Here is a 20,371-nt window from a genome sequence, read left to right as displayed (position 1 = left end):
TTAAAATAGTGAAACACTTTATGTCTATATTGTGAAATAACTATACTATTTATTTAATTTACACTTTTCAAACTCTTGCCGTCAAATATTTGAGCTACGTCACATAATGCCAGCAAGGTAAAGTAGTAATCAAGAATTCATCCTTACAGGGGGTTAAAAAAACAAAACAAACAAACGAAAAGAACCCCCCCCCAAAAAACTCCCTGAAGCCTCCCAAAGTCTGGCATACGCTTATACACAGCTACAGCTCAGCTTGCTAAATTAGTTACGTCTGCTCTGCTCATTTGAAGATGTTCCCGCAGGGACGAGGTGCCGAGCAGCACAGACCTTGCGCATTTCAGTAGGCCGGTCAGGAACGGTTCACTTCGTGGTCTTGGTGTTTTCACGTCCCACCGTTCTCAGAATTTCAAATGCCAAGGAAGCAACAGCAACGTCAGCGTGAGAGCTAGGAATTAAAAACAGCAACACCTATTAGACATCCTCAGGGGAAAACTTTTTGTTCAAATCCCACATTTGTCTTTATCTATGCTGGAAAATTCTTAATAGCCATCCCCTGCACTGAATACCCTGCTTTTCTGTTAAGCAGCAACATGCAACTAGTGATTCTGCGCTGTAGCAAATCTTGTGTAAAAATGAATTTCAGCTCAAATTCACAGCAACTGCTACCTCACTCCATCTCCTCTGTAAAAAGAAGATATAATTTACCACGACACCCCCCCTCCCCAATCTACACACAAACACACTTCCAGCTTGACAGAAAAATGTGTTTTCACGCATCCAGCCCTCTCAGCGCAGCGGTGCTCCAGGCAGGGAGGCAGTTCCACTCGCCGTGTTCCCCACCTCCTGCAAGGAGGACCGACTGCCCCACCACACACAGCTCCGCAGGTTTGAGATTGAGTGGCGAGATCTCCCCCCTTTACTTCCTCGCCTAAGTGTTTATTATATGTATTTTGCCTAATTTTTCCTTCTGGAAACACGTGTTTTTTCTAGCATTGGAGCAGAGGCTCCAACACATTACTGCTATTCCGCAGAAACAAGTCGGGTTTTTGATAGACTACCATCCCTCATCTTTAGCTTAGAAAGGGCACCAGGAGACCCATCCACAACTTCCTCGGTTGCTGCTCATGACAAATACCTACCAACACTCCATGTTTTGGGGATCGCAGAGCTAGCCAGAAAATCCAGATGATCAGTCCTCACTATGTAAGCCAACGTCTTAATGAGCAACAGTTTAAATCAGAAAATTTAGTTATCTGAAACAAATTCATCTTGGCAACTGTCTTCACTGAAACAGAAATGGCTACGATCCCATATTTTAAAGCGTAGATTTGATTCCACGTAGCTACTAAGCAGAATGGGTTGGTTATGTGTCACTCTCAAAACTGCCTGTTACAACTAGCTGGGGACGTATCGCAGCAAAGGAGTTTGGCAATCCACGGCTGCTACACGGCAGCAGGAGAGCACCGAAAGCAGCTTGCAGTCCAAGCGGTGCCCCTCTCTCGGCACGGGACTGCTTGGCGCTTGGCTGGGATCCTCCCGCCGCACAGGCAGAGCAAAAGATTAGAAACCTGTCTGTAAAAAATGAGCAAAGCAAAACCACTCCTCAATCACTTCAACCCAGCGCCAGTACGTGGGCGGAAGGGCCTGGGAGTTTAGACTACTCAGAGGATGGCTTAGATCCAGGATCTGGGTTGCAGCCTTCTCTAAAACGTTTCCAGTTCTGCACGAGATACAGAGAGGCTTCTTAACAGGGTTCAAAGCACAGGTGAGGAGACCAAGTTCATTAGGTCACAAGGAATATTCCGGGAAAGATGCCACACAAGGGAATCTGGGGAGATGGCAGAACATCCATAACCTCCATAAACAAAACGGCCATTCAGCTAAAGCTGATTAAGATTGCTAACCCCAGGCTTCTCCTGTCTGCCCATTGCCAGTTTATCCATGTCTGAGTCCATTACAGCCCCAAGATCCAGGCTGAATCCCTCCCAGTTTCCTCTGGAGGCAAATGGATAGGGACATGTGTTCCCCAAAGAGGGGGAGGAGGGGCAATGAGATCTGTGAGCTCTGGGGGGCTCCCCTGTTGCTGCTGCAGTGTGGGAGCTTGGCACAGCGAAGGAACTTGGCTTACCCTAACGTATCAACACACTCGTCATTGGCATCAGCTAGAATTTGGTCTACTGAGCATCTTGTGTCAAATAAGAGAGTGCTGTTTATTCTGGGCTCTGTAGTACATGGTTTTCTGAGTACAGAAATGTATAGATAACAGACAATTAGAGGCAGCCAGAAAAGCAAACTCAAAGACAGCAACTGAGCTGTCTAGTGCATCTAATGCTGAAATGTTACAAAATAGAGTGAAAACTAGTTCTAAAAGAAGAAAAACCCATCTTTCCCCAATGTCATCTTCAGTGGTGGTGCCAGTGTTTCCCTTGGGGAGAGCTGACATTTCATTTTAGTTAGATAATTTAATGTGTCATACAAAAACTCATGAGTCAGCAGCTGAGTATGCGAGAGGGCTGCAGACTGTTCTCGACAGGTTTGGTTAGTCCTCAGTGTGCATCTCCTTACACTCACCACGTCCCGACATTTCCTCTCCACATCTGCCCACATTCCGCCTTCCTCCCAACACGGGGTACACCCCGCCATAATGTCGAGGAGCCAATTTTCCCAAACAACTGACCCATATAAAGCCTGCATTTGGGTGCACAAAGAGCACTGAAAAGATGATCTTATTGTTTCAAAAACTGACCTATAAACTACAATTTCTCTATGAATTTTAGTTCAACCAGGAGCGAAATGCAGCCTAACAGCCCATGGCAGAGGCGTAAAATTTGTTTTGAAGGACAGAGAACAGTAATTCATTCATTCATATGTCCAAAGGGGATTAGATGAGGGAAAGTCCACAGGAGGTGAGCTGAGGTTTGGCCAACTTGTTGGGACTAGCACCTCTGTTGTCGCAGAGGAGGCCACGGCATTCCCCAAAGCCTTAGTGGAGAAGCCACAGGTATTCTTAAACAAAAGTAGTGCTGTTTGTCAGCTGCGCATTTGAAAGTAATCAGCTTGCAAGTGCACCAAACACAATTACTTCAAAACAGGGCACAAACACTGCATTGTGCATCTAGCCCACTCTGCCAAGAACCACTGACCAGTATCCGGTTATAGAGGCCAAGTGTTTGGAATAAAATAATATATTTAAAAAAAAAACCCGACACATGTGCACACACATTGAGCAGGACTGTGCAGCACGCTGCGGCTCGCTGCAGCTGGGGATCAAAGCACGCCGCCGCCGCGGCAGAAACGCCGGCAAGCTCTGAATGAGAGGAGTTTGGAGGAGAGCAGTGTAGGGCGGGGGGCCAGGAACAGAAACCTGAGAAGCTTGTACTGCGCGGAAGGCGATTACAGGAGAGGACCATCGCAGACAAAAGAGGAGGCGAGCGCTCTCAGCCCTGGAAATTCCTGGAAGCCTGAGGGAACTCACCTGGCGGTTTGGGCCAGGCTCCCTAGAGTCTGGATAAGAGCATCGCCATCATTCTTCAGGCTCTCCGAGCGCTTCTCGTTTGAAGTTATCTGGAACAAAAAGAAAGAACCGTTATCAAAGGCTTAGCAAGAAATTCCTCTCTGTCATTTTTTGTGGGATAGGGGAGAAGGAAACAAGTTATAGCATTTATTACAATTGTAAATGGAATGTGACATTAAAAAGACCCAAGAGAAAGTCCCTTTTACTGAACAGGACTGAATTTTAGGCACAGACCATCTAAAATGTCTTGGCTTAACTAACGAGATTCACTCTTGCTCTCAGTCCCTGTATGTGTGCAAATTCACACATCACAGCCTGCCAATCCTGATTTCATCCTTAGTACCAATGCAAGTACAAGCCCCATTTAATCTGAATTCCAGGGAGATCTTGGGGAGGCAGTCGTTTTCATTTCTCACTTCAGGGTAAAAAATAACCAAGCTTGTATCAGCCTTCAGATCAGGACATGTGGAGTTTTCTCAGAGAGGACCCAGGTTAAAATCACTGCAACGTTAGCAGTTGCATACTGAAATTTTTCTTGCCCCCCATCTGTCATTAGAAATATGACCTGCACAGGACTGTCACCTACAGAGCAGGGGACTGAGTGACCAAAGCTATATGCCCTTTTGTGTCAAGGGAATCCTGATTACAGCTGGTTTTGTTGCTGGTGCGTGTTATCACGCTAGTCTCTAACGACTGGTTTATTCTTTCTCCAGCCTTTAGTAGTATAACGACACAGCTCCAAGCAGCCACACATTTCCTGACCAGTTAAGCAGGTGAATGGGAAGGTCATGGGGGACACGACATGAACATGAAGTCGCACGGCAGCGTGGCACAGACAGACACTCTCCATCCCTGGAGGTATTTAAAAGAGGGGTAGACATGGTGCTTGAGGACATGGTTTAGTGGTGGACTTGGCAGTGCTGGGTTAACGGTTGGACTTGATGATCTTAAGGGTCTTTTCCAACCTTAACGATTCTATGATTCTATGAATACTTGGCAGCTTGCTGAAGAAGCTCCTGTATCTCAAAAACTACTGAAAAAAAGGTTTGCGTGTCAGTTCCTGCTTGCAAAGGTAAATAAATCTTGGCCGAAGAGAAAGGAAAAGAGGAGGACCAGAGCAGCTGATTATTTCAATACCAGAGGAGTTGATGCTTGAAACGACAACTTCTAATCCCAAAATCTGGCAAGGACTTTTAAGCTTTTGCATGCTGCGGCTGGCCCTATCTACCATTGATCAAACATCTAGGCAATACGCCTTCACATCTCCCTCTTAAATCACAAGAGAAGCTGTATTTACAGCTGCCATCCCACCATAATATATCAGTGATTCTGCAACAACAGTGTCACTACATCTATAATCATAACATCCTGCAGTTAAGCAGAAGCAGGGAACAGGGACCCGTCTGAAGTAAACTAAAATGTACCCTTGTGTGTTGAAAAAACCAGTGATGCCATTACCTAAGTACAAATCATTGGTAAATCCTTATTACAGGTCATTAAACCTTTTTACTCTCTTGAGGTTTGTATCTGACCCTTTCAGTTTATATTTCAGTAATCCATTCTTCTTTATTTGTCACCCGTTAAGACACACATGTTTTGTAATCTGGGCTCTGAATGTGAGAACAACACACATAATAGTAGCAATACTGTTGCAATACAGGGTGAAAAGTGCTTTCACCACAAGACGTTCCTTTCTATTCCTAAAGAGTGCTCGTGCCTCTACCAAAGGCTTCCCCCCCTAACTTCTGCAGCTCACCAGCCGCTGCCACCTTCGTTGCACTTGCCCCATTCGTGCCCCGGGTTTATCCTGCACACATGAAAGAGGAAGAAGTCACGGGGCGGGGGGGGGTGGGGTGGGGGGGTGGGAGGGAGGTCACTGAAGACTGGATCATGCTCCATAAAACTACGAGGTCAAATAAAGGTTACAGATATCTCTAATTCTAATACATCCTAACTCTTGGGTGCTGACATCTGTACAACCCTCAGAATCTTAAAAGATGTTAAAACAAATTAGCCTTTGTGCATTTTACATAGGCAGAACATTCAAAATATGCTCAACTATAAAATCTGTACCAAGAAAAAGTTTTAATTCTAAAATGCTCTACTTCAAACAATAATTTAGTTCAGTTGAGTCACAGGGTCTGACTATAAGCTTGCCCGTGTTGCAGCATGCCTGGTGTCATTAAGAAGACATTTCTGTGGATACAATGCATCTGAATGGAAAGGATTAAACCGGCTTTATACGCACAGAAATCGTAACAGACAGAACAGAAAGACCCAGGAGATCATCTACCCCATCTCCCTATTACACTTCACTGTTCAGAGCAGCTTTCAGCCACAAGCAATGGGCTGCTGCGCCATCCATCCGTAGGGGCTACTCCCCTCTCTAATAAAATGCTTCGGGGTAAGATCCTTTCAGCAGTAAAGGTGGTACGACAAGGAGGGAAAGGATCAGGCCTTTAACATCACGAGCAGCCTGCAGACTGTTTAAATTAAGTCTAAAACAAATTTAGGACGCATTTTCTTGAGAGCATCAACTAACAGCTTGACACAAGCCAAGGGGTGTTGGTGAAGAACAGACCCGTCCAGCCGGCAGTGCCACCGGCACGCACAAATGGAGAACCTGCACAGACACAACGCGGCTTGACGGACTTACGCGGGCAGATGGGGTTTCCACACCCGCTCTCGATCACCGGTGTCCAGAAAACTGCTTTCTGTCTACCACCAGCCATCCACACCATGGGCCTGGGAAGGATCAACGCTGCAGTGGCAGGAAAGCTGCAGGCTGAATACAGGGTGAGCTGCCCGTGCCCTGTAGCCAGCTGGACCGCAGCTGCCTATGTTTTTTTGTCAGTACTCCCATGCTGTTACTGCTCTGACCGCTAGCATTTATTTGCCCTTTCGATCAGGCTGTGCAGTAGATCTGATTGCTCCCTGAGTGATCAGAAGGTCTCTCGCATACGAGAGATTAGATCCTGCTTCACATAAAGCTCACGAGAAATACTGTCTGAATCACTGTTCACTTTCAAGACCCAAGATAAAACTTTACCCATGTTTCTTATTTAAAAATCGTTCCAGTTCTGTCTTCATTTTGTTCCATAGATAAAAATAAATTATGACAGCACATAAAACCGTCAGCAACCAAACTTCTGGAAGCGAATGTATTCTTCACTCATTTTGTTATCTTTTTCTTCTACCCAGCATCGCTGTATCTTTCATCCACACCAGTTCCAGTTGTTGTTCACTTAGAATTTTAACAACTAGTTTAATGATCTCTTGTAATATTGCTATTTGTTAGGGCTGGCTACAACACATATTTAATGACATAATCAATAGCTATTCCTTTAATTAAAAATGTATTTAAATCTCAGTTTAGTTGTACAGTCACTGCAATTTAACAAGAATTTCAAAATGACTTTTCTTTATTAAGCTAATAGCCATTCAGCAGCTTTCCTCTCTTCAATTCTATTAAACAAGGCTGAGCATATGGAGCACCACACTCCACATAAGGAGTACCATAATTGATATGTAAAGATCAGTATTTCCTAAAACTTAGGATAGCTGTTCAGGTATTGTGGTACTGCTAAAGGTGAGTGCAGGAAAAGATATAATATAAAACATTCGCTGGAAGATCACCTTCACTGATAAATTGAAGAGTTTGGGATTCTTGGTCTAAGAAGTGACTTTTGCAATTCAAGTTTCAAGAAAGCATGCAAACCTACCGGACAATTACTTTTCTTGAGGCTGGTTTCATAACGCTGAACTGCTTTCTCTGATTAGTCATAACTCACTTTTTGTAATTTATGAGTTAAAAGACCTAAGTAGTAAACTACTCTCTCAATATTTTGAAGAGAAAGAAATTCTCCTGCTTTGTTGAGGTTTTAAGTAAACCGTAAGCTTGATGCCTGTGAAGTAAACTGGGAAATAACGCAAAATATTGACTGGGTAAAAATAAGGAGCTTTTCATTTCAAACTGTTTTTGGTTGAAGACAGGCCTCAGAAGCATATTTAGCTGCACCTTCAAGTGTTATTTTCTCAAATAAACAACTGCTGGAGATGTTTACCATTTCCACGCTCAACAGATACTTTTCTACAAGCCATCACCATGCCTGTATACACAGATATAAGCAAGGCATTTCATAAATACTCTTTCTCACAAACTAGCTTTTTCTCTTTCCCAAACACGCTCGATACTTTAACCTCATAAAAGTGACGCTTCCTCACTTTTTCCTCAGAATTTAATACAACTAAGCTAATTAACTTTGCAGGATTAGGTAGCTCAAGTTCTCGCTCAACTTTACCGACACTGGCTGAGAGCAGGCACACAGGTAACAGAGGAGCTGCTGTGGGCTGGTTTATCAGAACCACCAGATGCTTGTAGGTCCAACGTTAGAATCACTTGAATATCGACACATGTTGTGAATAAAGTACCACTTACCCCCAGCTGGAGGCTTTTCTGTGAATGGGAACTGTATCTTCACCTGATACTGCTGTGAAACCAATCACCAATATATATTTTTTTTTGTGCACTAACTGGGACCCTATATAGGACATGAAATACATTTTAAAAAATTAAGTTTTCAGAATAAAAAAAATTAAAGAATTCGGCACACTCCTATTGCCCTTTAGACACTATTTCAGATAATGTCTTCATAGTAAGCGCTGTCCCTGCAATTTTAAATGTGCATCTCAGACTTCTCATTCCTGCTTCCACCTTTGACTGTCAGTAGGACACAGAGCCTTTCATCCTCACCCAAAGCTGCTGTTTCAAATGCCGTCCGGGCTGGTGGTGATTGAAAGTTGATGGCTATTCACAGCTGCTTAGTGTGACCTTATTCCCATTTTTTAAGGAACAAATGTCACAAAATATAGTGGTGTCAGAAACATCACTATAGCTGACGTGACAGCCCAGCAAATAAGTCTATGGGATGGTAACTTCAGAAATGAGGCACAGTGTCTGGGCTGGAGGAGAAAACCTTCCAGTGCTGCGGCCCATCTTATGCCTATCCCAGGGCATTTAATGGTACTTTTCCTCCCAGGGTGTCAGTGCTGAGCTATTCACAGGCACTGCAGTAATCAAATAAAACACGTCACTTGGTTTGTCATTCACAACTCACGACGACATGGCCAGAAATATGCAGCTGTTCCTTCTTAACGGAGGAGCAGGCTAACAAAGAATATACTGCAAACAGGAACTCGTTCGGGTGAGCATCTATGTGAAATAAAACTAACAGATCCATTGATTGTGTTCAAACTTACTAAATACAAATATTTCTTTCAAAATAAATCCCTCTCCAAGCATACACATTGAGCTGGCATTTCCCAGAGGAGATATATCAAATGCATCCATCACTTCCCATGATGGATTCAAACGGATCCATCGCTTCTGTAGGCCTGCACGCTTACTTACTCTTATGAAGTAATGTAGCCCTACCTTTGTGTAATGAAGAGCCAGACACAATAAAGCACTTGAAGCCTATAAAGTAGGTGCTGTAATGATTACTTTATAGGTGTCAGCCCCCAAAAAGGAATCCCGAGACCGAGATCCCTGCACAGTGCATGGGGAATGCGTAGTTGCCGAAGGGCATGGGAATCTGCACGTTGAGCACGAAGTTATCTGAATTCCCTCTCCTCTCTGGAGCTCAGACTGCTAACACAGCAAAGGAAAACTCATGGTCTGGACAGCAGAGACCACAACTCCAACCCTTTCCTCAGTGACCCCACACCAGGCTATGGGCTCCTGTGCTCTCCTGTAGTCCTCTCTCCTTTTCTAGGCAAGTGAAGGTCACATTTTTGTTGCTGCAGCACAGTTTCCACTGGATGGGGAGAGGCAGGGAGGTTTGGATGGTTCCCACGCAGTGAGGGAATAACACCACGGCACAGGGACTCAGCAGGGAGGCAAGAGGCAGCACGGCTCTCCAGGTCGGAGAAGTTAAGCATGAACTCCCATTTACCAGCGGAGCACTCTAGCTATTAGGGCAATTTTATATCCGTGGCAGGAATTTTTTAAAAAAATAAACCCAAAACAACTAAAAACAGCAACACAAAAATCCCAGATGCCTGCAGTGGTCTTTTGTGAGGTGTTTAATCCGGCATTTGTTAGACATGCTCTAGGCAGGCACATGGGACTGGACCCTTCAAAGCGCTTAGGTGCAACCAATTTACAGGTTGTTTAATGAAAACTAATGGTAACTCCTGCCAGACTACACAAGTGTAGCAGAGGAACAGCCGAGGACAGTGTGCTCGCAGAGACACTGCACTAGGATGGCCACAAGTTATTTTTGTTCTCTGTACTGTACGAGAGCTCATTCTAAAAGGGTAAAAACCTTCCTGGCATTCCCTCCCATCGCAGCATGCCTCCTTGCTGCTCTTCTCTCTACACACGGTTCAGCCGGAGTGAGACAGACTCAGAATGTGTGTGTGGGAAGAACAAATCAAGTCAGACAAGTTATATTTATGTTACTAATTGCCAACTCATTTGAACAGGCCTGAGCAATGTTGCTGGACCATAAAAACAAGAAATGAAAGTTACAAAAGCATGAGTGTTCCAGGTGTGCTTTGGCAAGCATATTGCAGTCAGGGATTGCAGACACACAGTTACAAAGACTTTGTGGCCTTCAGATCCTGCAAATACATGTGAAAACAAGCAGGTATCTGTGACAAAAAAAACACCTACATCAGACAGCTTAGCTCTGATTTTAGAGTTCAAAAATCTTTTTTTTTTTTCCCCCTCTTTATGGATAAAATTCTTGTTCCACTGAAGTCAGCAGCAAACTCCTTTTGACTTTGATAAAGCCAAGATTTCATTCAACATGTTTTGTTTTCTTCTAATTTGTATGTGTGTGCAGGTTTATTCTAAGTTCAAAGCAATTTCCACCGGTAACTTGGAAACGTACCAGTTTCCCGGCAGTCTGAAAGCCACGCTGTCTCGAGGACTATTCACAGAGAGACAAGGAATGTCTCCCACATGCTATATAATGGTTAATTGATTTTGGACATTTCTTGACACTTTCCACTTTGAGGCTATTCTCTGCCTTTCAGCATACACATAACGCACACAAAGGCAAGCTCCATCATTGTTGTAAAGTTGTAACATTACCAACTCTAAGGGGCATTGCCTAAGCATAAGAGAAGATTCATAAAACCATGGGGTAATTATTGAACAGAAGACTGCTCTCTGTCTTGTTTGATTTTTTGATTTGGTTTTTATTGCTAGCAGTGTTTTCTGCTCGCTTTCAGGAAATACGAGATGTCTTTATAACCCAGAAAATATCCATTATCGCAGTTTCCGTCCCCTGTAACTAGTGAGTTTTAAATATTTGACTTAACAGAACTGAATAGGGCAACCTTTTCACATCCATTAGAACCAGCTGTCCACAACAACTTCATTAGCAAAAGTAAACTGCAGTCCTGCCTGGCAAAAGGTTTCTCAAAGGTGCTACAGGAGACTTCCACATAGTGTTGCAATGTTGACAAGTTACGCATGCTCATAAGCCAGCCCAACATCAACATGACATTAAAAATAAACACTTGCCACCCTGTTGCTGGTGATCTCATCTGCAAACACAGGTTCACCTGTCATCTGCGTGCCAATGACTCCCTGAGGTACCACTTCAGACTAGTTTCACTCTGTCCGAACAATGATCCCAGCTGGCCTCAAACATCAGCTTTAGCAAAATGGGGCCACATACTGAGCTTATACAAACCTCGCAAGCCCCTCAGATCCCTCCTCCCGCAGCTCCCAGGCAGCTGCCTGTCCTCACCTTGCTGGGTCTGATGGGACCACCACCTCCCAGCTGCACCTCACCCTGATGGTCTCGTATGACTTTCCCCTTACAAAAGGAACGGGGAAATCCACTGGAATCATTTTGTACTACCACAGCAGGTCCAACTTAGGCTCAGATCCTATGTTTATGTTCCTTTAGGAGCTATTATAGAGGCTCCTGGTTGATTTAGAGCAAAAAAACCTAAAGGCAGTTAGGAACACACACTGTAAACAACGCAACGGGTTCTCTGCATATCTAGATTTCCCCTCAAGTTCATCATTCCCTGGATCTCTCACATTCAAATGTCCTTCCTAGTCTCTCTTTCTCTTCATCAGCTTTTCTCCTAAAATAGCTTCTGACAAGTAATTCCCAATCCCTCTTAAATGTTGATTCCTGTAACTCTTTTTCCAGTGCCGCTGTCTTTTATGGCCTAATAATTCAACTCGTGAATAAGATCCCTGAATTCCAGCATCTGTCGTCCCTTATATCTCCCTGGAAAACTGCAAAATAGTCTGACTGCAAAGTTTTTTTGGAGTTATATCCAAGTTTCATCGATATGCTCCATGGGTTAGGGATGGCCTTCTTTTCTTTTCACGTACATGTTGTTTTCATGTTCATCTAGTACAGCTGAACCTAGATCTTTCACTGCTATATTTTGTGCTATGACAATTCAAATAATTTCAAATATTTATACACTTGTAAGGCTAAGAACCATTACTACAGATAACTCATCTTCTCACTATTAGGAAAACCAGTGACACCCAAAACATATTGGAAAGTGCTGACCTTTAAATGGCAATTACCATACAGGAGAAGTATGCAAGCGACCAAGCAATTACCAATTTCATACATGCTTTTACATCTAAGGACACAAACACTTGAGCAGCCGTGCCTGAGACGCTCAGGTGAACCAGACAAATCCCTAGGAACTGCCGAGCAGTTGCAGTTTACTGAGGAATTTGAGTTTTAATGCATACAGCCTCCAAAACAATACCTCTGACCTGACGTTGTCCCTTGTCCTGCTTTAAAATGCTCCTCATAAAGATAAAAGACTACTATGCCTTGACAAAGGCAGAGTGATGTGAAGAGATGCTGCCAAAGTTGCCCTTATACAGATCCACTGGTGCGATTCAAGTCTGATCTAGTATGCAAAATCCCTAGCTTCGCCTGAGCAGAACATTTATATGGCATTGATTAACTTTCATGGAGGATGAAACAAAATTGGAAAGCTCATGCTCAAATTGGCTATAATCCGGACTTGAACAGAAGACTCCAACAACTAAAAGCTTGCACAATTTAACTTAATGTTTTAGATTTACCATTCCAAGAACAGCAGGAATATGATGAGTTAAATTAAGAACTAACACAGATTATGAAAAATACGTACTTAAAGAATAAAAAGAGTAGCAAAATCTTGTTAGAAAATCATTATGAACTATGATTTTGAGCTAAATATTAGAGCATTAAACATTAGTTCCTTTATAGCCCCTATAGACTTGGTTTCTATGGACATGTAAAACTTGGACATAGGACCCTTCAGGTTTTCCTTAAGTACCAAACATGGATAGTCTTTCATATACTGAAAAAAGACAAAAAGAGGTCTGATGATTTTTTTATTAGGGGAGAAAAGCATCATTATATTTATGTTTTATGTAAAAAGCAACTAGGAATGTAAATGACTGTACAGGGATATAAGTCTATAAAACACCAATTTGTGAGGAAAATTATGCTTTATGTAATGGTTCAATTTCCATAAAATTGTAAAAACTGTCATAAAAACAAATGGACTTCTGAAATCGATGCTTGCTTATTGTCATGTGACAGATGGCTCTGACTGCCTGGCAGAGAGCAAACAGCTACCTAGTTGGTCCTCACTGACCTCTGAGAGAATCATTTTGGTCTATTCACATTTTTTTTTTTTAATGAGCCCGGTTGCATTTAAGTATCTTTACGGCAGCTAGTAAGTCATCCATGCGCAATTACAGAGATGAGGTCAAAAGGAAGTAATAGTGATGAGCCCAACAGATGACACAGCTAGGCAATCTCAACAGTATTGCACTATGTAAAATTACAGTGCACTGAAACACCAGATGAGTCCGGCAATCCTTTTGTGCCCACAGAAACAATGAATTAGGACTCCATAACGAAAACAACAGTGATAGTCACTGAGAATTACACCAGCTTTGAATTATGAATCGAATAAACAGGTTGCAGATTTCAGAACTGCCAGTTTCACTGTACAACCCAAAGCAAAACATCTGTCCGTGTGAGAGTGTATTTCTCATTGCTGGCCATGGCAGTATTGTTTTTCAGACAGCTCCTGTATCTATTCATAACCATACTGGGCTCCCAGTACCCAAATACCAGCACAGTGCTAATCACTGGGGGGGTGGTCTCGGAACGCAAACATGTTCCAAACAAGGGGGTAAGAAACTTCCCCCAGGAACATGGGTTCACAGTATGCCAGCTGCTGGAATAGAGACTTTTCATTCTTGCTGTTCTCTGAAATTAAGGGCAGGTCTCATATTTGATCCCTCCTCCATCAGTGTCAGTAAAGAGCAGCCATTACAGATTGACTGAATACTTTAATGTCAGTTGTGAAAACAACCATCAACCAAAATGGCAGCCCAAATTTGCACTTAATGCAGACACATGTATACTTTCAGACTTACACTACTTATTCCAAATAAACAGAACAAGATTTAATGTAGAATGAACAGGTCAATAGGCCAAGTTGCAAGTAAGTGTTCAGTTACTTCAGAGGTCATCCCTACTCACTGCATCTCACACAAGTCATCAGTACGTTCCTGTTTTGGTTTTTGTCAACAATTGCCATTTCATTAAGTTGTGTTTGGACTCCACATGCTTCACCCGTTACAAGCCCTGCTGTTTTAGTGACATCAAGAAACTAGCAATTTGACAACTTCATATCCATTTTCCTCTCCCTACCTCAACTCGCATATACCCACACTTGGCTGACTATCACAGTTTCATCGGTGACTGGCAGGAACAGATGACTGGCAGGAACAGATTCCTGAGTAGCTTTCCTATGCTTTTATCAATTCATTGAGTTCCACCTCCTGGCAGCCTATGTATAAGAGAAACCCTTGCAGCTGTCCCCAACATAATGCCATCTTACTGTTCTTTATAATAATATTTCAAGATACAGATGAATATAAACACTGTGGAGTTTCTTTACTGCAACTGCAAAACCAAAAGGGCTCTAAGACAAGGTTAAATGATTTACAGCGGAAACTTGCAAAGAGAAGATAAATCACCTTCTTCTCTCAATACAGTGCCGTACAGTCATCTTCATCTTTTCTTATCAGCTGCCATTTCCAACACATGCAAGAAGTGCTCTTATTATGCTAGAGAGCAAAAAGGATCAAGCTCTTCAACCTGGCAGTGTTCTATCGACAATAAAAGAAAAAGATACAAAGACTGCGAGTCCAACATGATGTCACTAACGAGTGACATGAATGGCAATGTACTGCTTTACTGTTAATAAAAGAAGTCAGGGAAGACCAAGGCTCATGTTATTTAAGGATAAACTCAAGTAGCTGGCAACTCATCCCTGACAGTATAAAAAGAAGGGCAACGCATGGCAACTCTGCATAATACTTCATGGCAGATGGAGCAAGGGGAACAAGCCCAGCTGTCTGTGCAGCTGGTGGGCATGGGAAGGACAGTTTTGTCCTAATGCAGATGCACAGTTGTGATCACCAAAGTGGGACCAGGCAAGGAGGAATCTGTCACAGCATCAAGAAATTACTGTAGAAGTTACAAAATACCTGCTTAAATTGTTCACGTAGAAGGCTGTGTCTGGCACTGTTACCACAGACACTCCAGCTTATCTTCTCCATTGCGTAGTTAAATAAATTTTAGCTAAATTAAAATCATGCAATTAAGTAACGACTCAAACAATCACAAGTACTTGAGTTAAAGCTGTTTAAGAAATTACTAACCATTTAGCTAGAATGCGAAATCTATGTATATATGCATGCACCAAATGGCAACATTAAGTGGGCTGGCTTGAACCACCACTAACCCATTTTACTGCATGGTGTAAAAGACTGGGGTGCCCATACAGTCAGCTGTGTTGTCTCAGGCAAGGTAGTATTAATTTCCAACTGAGCAGGCTCAGTTGGAACAGCTCCCTCAACTCCTTTGCCTTCATTGCACCGGGATGGATGTCCTTATTTTAAAAGCTCACTATGTTAAAATTCTGAGCAAGAAATCGCTATCAACAGAGGAAAGATGCTAGCACAATTATTTTTAGTGCATCCTTATTTTTATAAAACATATGCGAATTGAGATTAGTTATGTCATCCATTAGTTATGTTGCCCAAGAGCCTTGACAAATGGGTTTTGTTGGGTTTAGTTGCTTTGGTTTAAAAAAATGAACAAACAAACAAACAAGCAAACAAAAAATTCACGGCCCCAGCTGTCTGATCCATTTCATTGCCAGGGGTTCTTGTCCCGAAAGCATGAAGGGGAGAATAAGATCCCTGTTTACATCTCACTTGCTCTGGTTCACAACTTGTCCTGTTAGCTTAAACAGCTGATGAAGGTGGCCCTGCATTAACACTAGGCTGAGACATGTTTCCAGGTCTGTTGACTCGGGACGGCAGAGAGGCAGGACAGCAAAGCGGAGGTGGCGGTGGACCAGGCAGGGCAGCAGCTCCACTGCAGCCAGCATCTCAGAGCCTTAACCACAGGCTGACAGACTTTTGTCAAGAAAAGGTGGAGATAAGGAGGTAGAAAGCCGAAATGATAAAACTTTCAGTGAAGAAGCAAGTCCATCAAAAGGCAAGTCTGTCCTTCCATAAACACAAAATCTGCTGAATTCCCAAAGAAGAAACCCTTTTTCCTATAGGAAATAAACAGTTTAATTTGGATAGGAGAACATTCTCTGGAAGACAAACTGACTGTTCCTCTTTGTAACTGTAATACAGCAGAGATTGACCTTTGCATCCTCATTTTGATGCTTATCTTGAACAAACAGCCTAGAAGTCAATGTCTACAGAGAAAAAATTAGGGAAGTGACTTTTCTCTAGAAGTGCAGAGCAAGTCCTAGGGAAAATTTTAATAAATATGAGTCCAGCTGCTGTGGCTGAATGTTAACTAGCTTTGTGATGCAGTGTTTATTTTGCCATGAAATGCTTGCCGAGACAAGTTAAACTTCAATCTTGAATTATACGATTAAGTCTTTCATGGAGAAAATGATCCTTTGTAGCTTTTGTTATCTCAAAATACGTTATATTTCAGTATCAGCAGAAGCACAAACATTTTCTTATTTTATACGTGCATCGGCTTTTTGCTTTTATCTTGTGGGTGAATTTAGCGTTCAAGGAATGGCTACCACTGACTAAAGCCAATCCTAATGAATGCAAGGGTTCTGACAAACTTTGCCCACACAGATCAGGCAGTGAACCTTACACCCAGCTTACAGCACCGCCACTTCTGCAGTCTTGGCTTCAGTTGAATAGGCAATCGTATTGAACTGTGTGCAAAACGGCTACCGACAACCCAGCTTTCAGCTATGATCTCATCAGGATGTGAACTGGATATTTTTTCCTCTCATTTTCTTTTTGACCATGGGAAAAAAATTATAAAGTACTATTATCACATGGTAGTATTCTCAGTAAATACACACAGGTTCCAAATAAAGCATTTCTACCTTAATAAAGCAGTTGGTTTTCTCTTAGAGGTTTCCAGTTAAAGCTTCTCAGGCATTTTTGCTGATGCGCAGCTAATTACATCATTGTTTTGCATTTGCTATTGCACAACTACCATGAACAAGGTGTGCCTTAAAATTAGATGTTGCAGCCCATACACTTAACCTGATTAGGTCAATAATTTAAATATTAACACAGTTACGGAAATGAAAGCAGATTCTTGTTAAAAAAGAAGTCATTATATACTCTTACACTGTATTATTTTAAAAACATGGGACTCGAATGTTTTCAGATGGAAAATGAGTATCTGGATGTCTGCCACAAGGTACTACCTTTTACTCCTATAACCCACTGTGGCTGTCAATCTTATAACTATGTCCTCCAGGACAAGGTAACTGAGTCACAGTGCAAACTTAATCACATCACAACACAAAGCTGATGCGATGATCTCATTACTGTTCCAGGAAAAGGAATAAACTCAATTCCTATTTACACCAGCAAATCTAGCTTTCAGCAAAGACCTACAAAGGCCCTGACCACATCACAGGGAGAACAAGTAACATGAGTGGCACCCTATTAAGGAAACTATTAACGTAAGCGAGATAGTGACATTGAGACTTTTAAGGAAAGTCTCAGTGCTTTGTCAGAGGATTTTTAAATTTTAAAGAAGTTTTGAAGTTTAGCCAAATCTATGATCCTTTTTGGTAAGGTTAAGGTACCTGGAAGTTACCTTTATGTCAGGTTAAAAATAATTTTGTACATTAAAGAAGAGATTTATTGCACTATTTCAAGCACTCAACCCAATCTAAATTGGCTAGGAGGTTCATTTTGAAGCTCTTCACCCTGTTTTTAATATTGTATTTGGATTATTTGCTAGCATAGTATGAGACATGCAGAAACAAAATCTAAAATGACTAAATCTGACTTAAAAAGAATACCTGTCTGATCAAAGCCTCTAGCTCACCTGTGGTTTTTTGGGGGGTTTTGGGGATTTTTTTTTTTTTCCTAGAACTAACTACCAGGAAAAGTCTTATCTTCTAAGAGTTGCACTTAAAAATGATTGCTTATAAAGATTTGAAGAATGATTGGGATTATAATTCAAAAACAGCACCCAGGGGAACTGGGTGGATCAAGGGATTGCTAATGAGATATTGAGTCTTTCACATCTAAACTGCTGATTTAAATTCAATCCAAGACAGATCCCCCAACTGGTGGACATCTGATGATCTGTAAGAAATGAGGTGATGTTCTCACTCTGTTCTTGGAAGATACATGTTTTAAGAGCATTGAACTGCCAGCAAAATTGGCACTCTGCAGTGAAACCAAGGAATGAATTGACAATGAAACAATTTAAATTAACTTTTATCCCTCAATACAGTGATATAAAACAAGGCTTTGGCCTTCTGGATCAGGTTTAGATCACAATTACTTTCCCCAACCTGCTCAAAATAAGAGTTTCAGCCTCTAAGACTACTACAGTAAACCCAAATGAAACATTTTAGTAAGGTAGAAATTACTATTTAAGTTCCAGAGTAGCTATATTGGGCTTTAATGACTTATAATTTACAGAAAGGGCAGTGGTAGATGTTAATGAGTGACTCAGACAACTTTCTATTATGCTTTTCTGCAGGAGCAGTCATTATTACATGTCAGTTGCTCAGAACACAGCACTCGCTAGTCCTCCCTCTTATTTAATAAAAGCAAATTAATCATTTCCAATCATTTATGTACTCGGTGAATTTAGACCCTAGTTTCACTCATAAATTACAGTAAATGTATTATTTTAATTAACTTGCTAGTCATAGCTGTTCTACAGATGTTTTGTTTGTTTGAACATACTTCAGCCTATGAACTATTTGCAGCTCTTATTACTGTGATGATTGATTTACTAATGGGATTTGTGACAGGTCAACTGTATGACATATTACTATTTCTCTTTGCTGACTACTGGGTCAGACGAAGAGTCCACCTCCTAGGCCTAAAGCTCTTTGCTCTTGATACATGACATGGCTATCTATCTCAAATGGCTACCGTGCAAACCAAGCCCATAGCCAGTACAGGGAAATGGACTGACCTTACCTGCATATGAATCAGTGGGTTGGGCACACACTAATTGTCACAGCAGAGGCAGAGCCTGTTGCCCTTACTCAGTCTTCTTCCCTCTTTTCTTCCTCCCAAAAAGTACTCCTTCCACCCCATAACCCAAGCCCCTTCTCCCTGCAGGAACCTCCCTCACAGCCCCACGGCAATTACCACTCATGCACAGGAGGGGAACACACCAGAGCTACCAGAGCAAGACCCAGTCATGTGCTGGTGGCACTGCATGGAATGGGGGAGGCTAGAGAAGTTTTGTTGTGTCTTTCAAAGGATCCCTCTACCGAGTTCATTGCTTTACCACAGAAAACAGCTTCTTCCTGTGCTAGGTCCCAGGGCAAATCCAGAGAGATTGCCCCTTGGTCCAGAAAGAAGGAGTATGGCCCCTTTAAATGATGGAAGGTGTTGACCACCCACAGATGTCTCCCCTCCCTCCATGGCACCATCAAAAAGCTCATGTAGGTTCTAAGATGCCCCCTTACAGCAGGCATGCACAGCTAGCCAACGCCACCAAACACAAGACAAGTTCCTTAGCAGGGGGTGAAGAGGGATGCCACAATCTGTGGAAGAGGGCACCTTGAGAGAAGATACCATTTCTTCTCCTGCTGATCCTTTCCTAACTCTCTTCCTCTTGTGCACTGCCTCCAGGATCCTGCTCACTCCAAGCCCAGTTTTGCCAGCCATCCCTCCACAGACACCCATGAGCAGGCGCTGGAAATTTGTCCTATGGGATAAAAATGGCAAACATAATTCATGGCAGGGGGCAGGGCTCCTTCACATCATTAGAGGAGGTCACTGATGCATCCACAGCCCCATCTCCCAGGACAGCCTATGTGTAGAGACAGTCCTATAAAGGAGTAACACCACCATCATCAGTCCTCTCACAGACTCCTTGAGGAAGCCTTGGATATGGTCCTCTGGGATATGGCTGGTGAGAAAGAAGAGACTGCCTTAGTGGGTGCCAGGCAAAAATCCATTCTGAAGATACAAGTACTTGGCTACCACCTTTCCAGAAAATCAAGGTCTTGGGTCTGACTTCTGTCACGCGAGGAAGGGATGATCCCTTACCTTCCCATTAGGTCTTCATCTGGGTGCTGAGACAACACCAGCACTTGGTCTTATCTTCCCTGCCTAAACCTCCTCCTACAGCTCCAGCTGTTCCCAGTCTCCATGCTGATGACTGGTTGCCAATCCCACAAGGCTTGGCAAGTGCAAGAATGAACAGAACCCAGAGAGAAAAGGTGTATGTAGAGAGCCCTTTCTTCTTAAATTTCCTGTGGATCTGTAAGAGAGGTACCATCCTCTGCCAGGAGGCTGCT

General features: G+C 42.6%; 1 protein-coding gene across 4 annotated transcripts in view; it reads right to left on the bottom strand.

Moving 5' to 3' along the window:
* Positions 1-20,371, bottom strand: part of ULK4 (unc-51 like kinase 4) — a 249,023-nt gene continuing 228,652 nt past the window's right edge. For all 4 annotated transcript variants that reach the window (XM_087757950.1, XM_087755528.1, XM_087756334.1 and 1 more), the window contains exons 37-38: positions 3,476-3,564; positions 1-445 (exon numbers count right to left, since the gene is read on the bottom strand). In XM_087757950.1, coding sequence (XP_087614076.1) covers positions 361-445; positions 3,476-3,564 — 174 coding nt within the window. In that variant the 3' untranslated portion in view covers positions 1-360. The remainder of the gene's footprint in view (positions 446-3,475; positions 3,565-20,371) is intronic.

Source organism: Nipponia nippon, unplaced genomic scaffold (genome assembly GCF_047370975.1).
Source record: "Nipponia nippon isolate SJK-2023a ecotype South Korea unplaced genomic scaffold, ASM4737097v1 scaffold_1, whole genome shotgun sequence".
Classification (NCBI taxonomy): Eukaryota; Metazoa; Chordata; class Aves; order Pelecaniformes; family Threskiornithidae; genus Nipponia; species Nipponia nippon.
The sequence above is the reverse complement of the archived record's forward strand: the minus strand, read 5'-3'. Positions and strand labels throughout refer to the sequence as shown.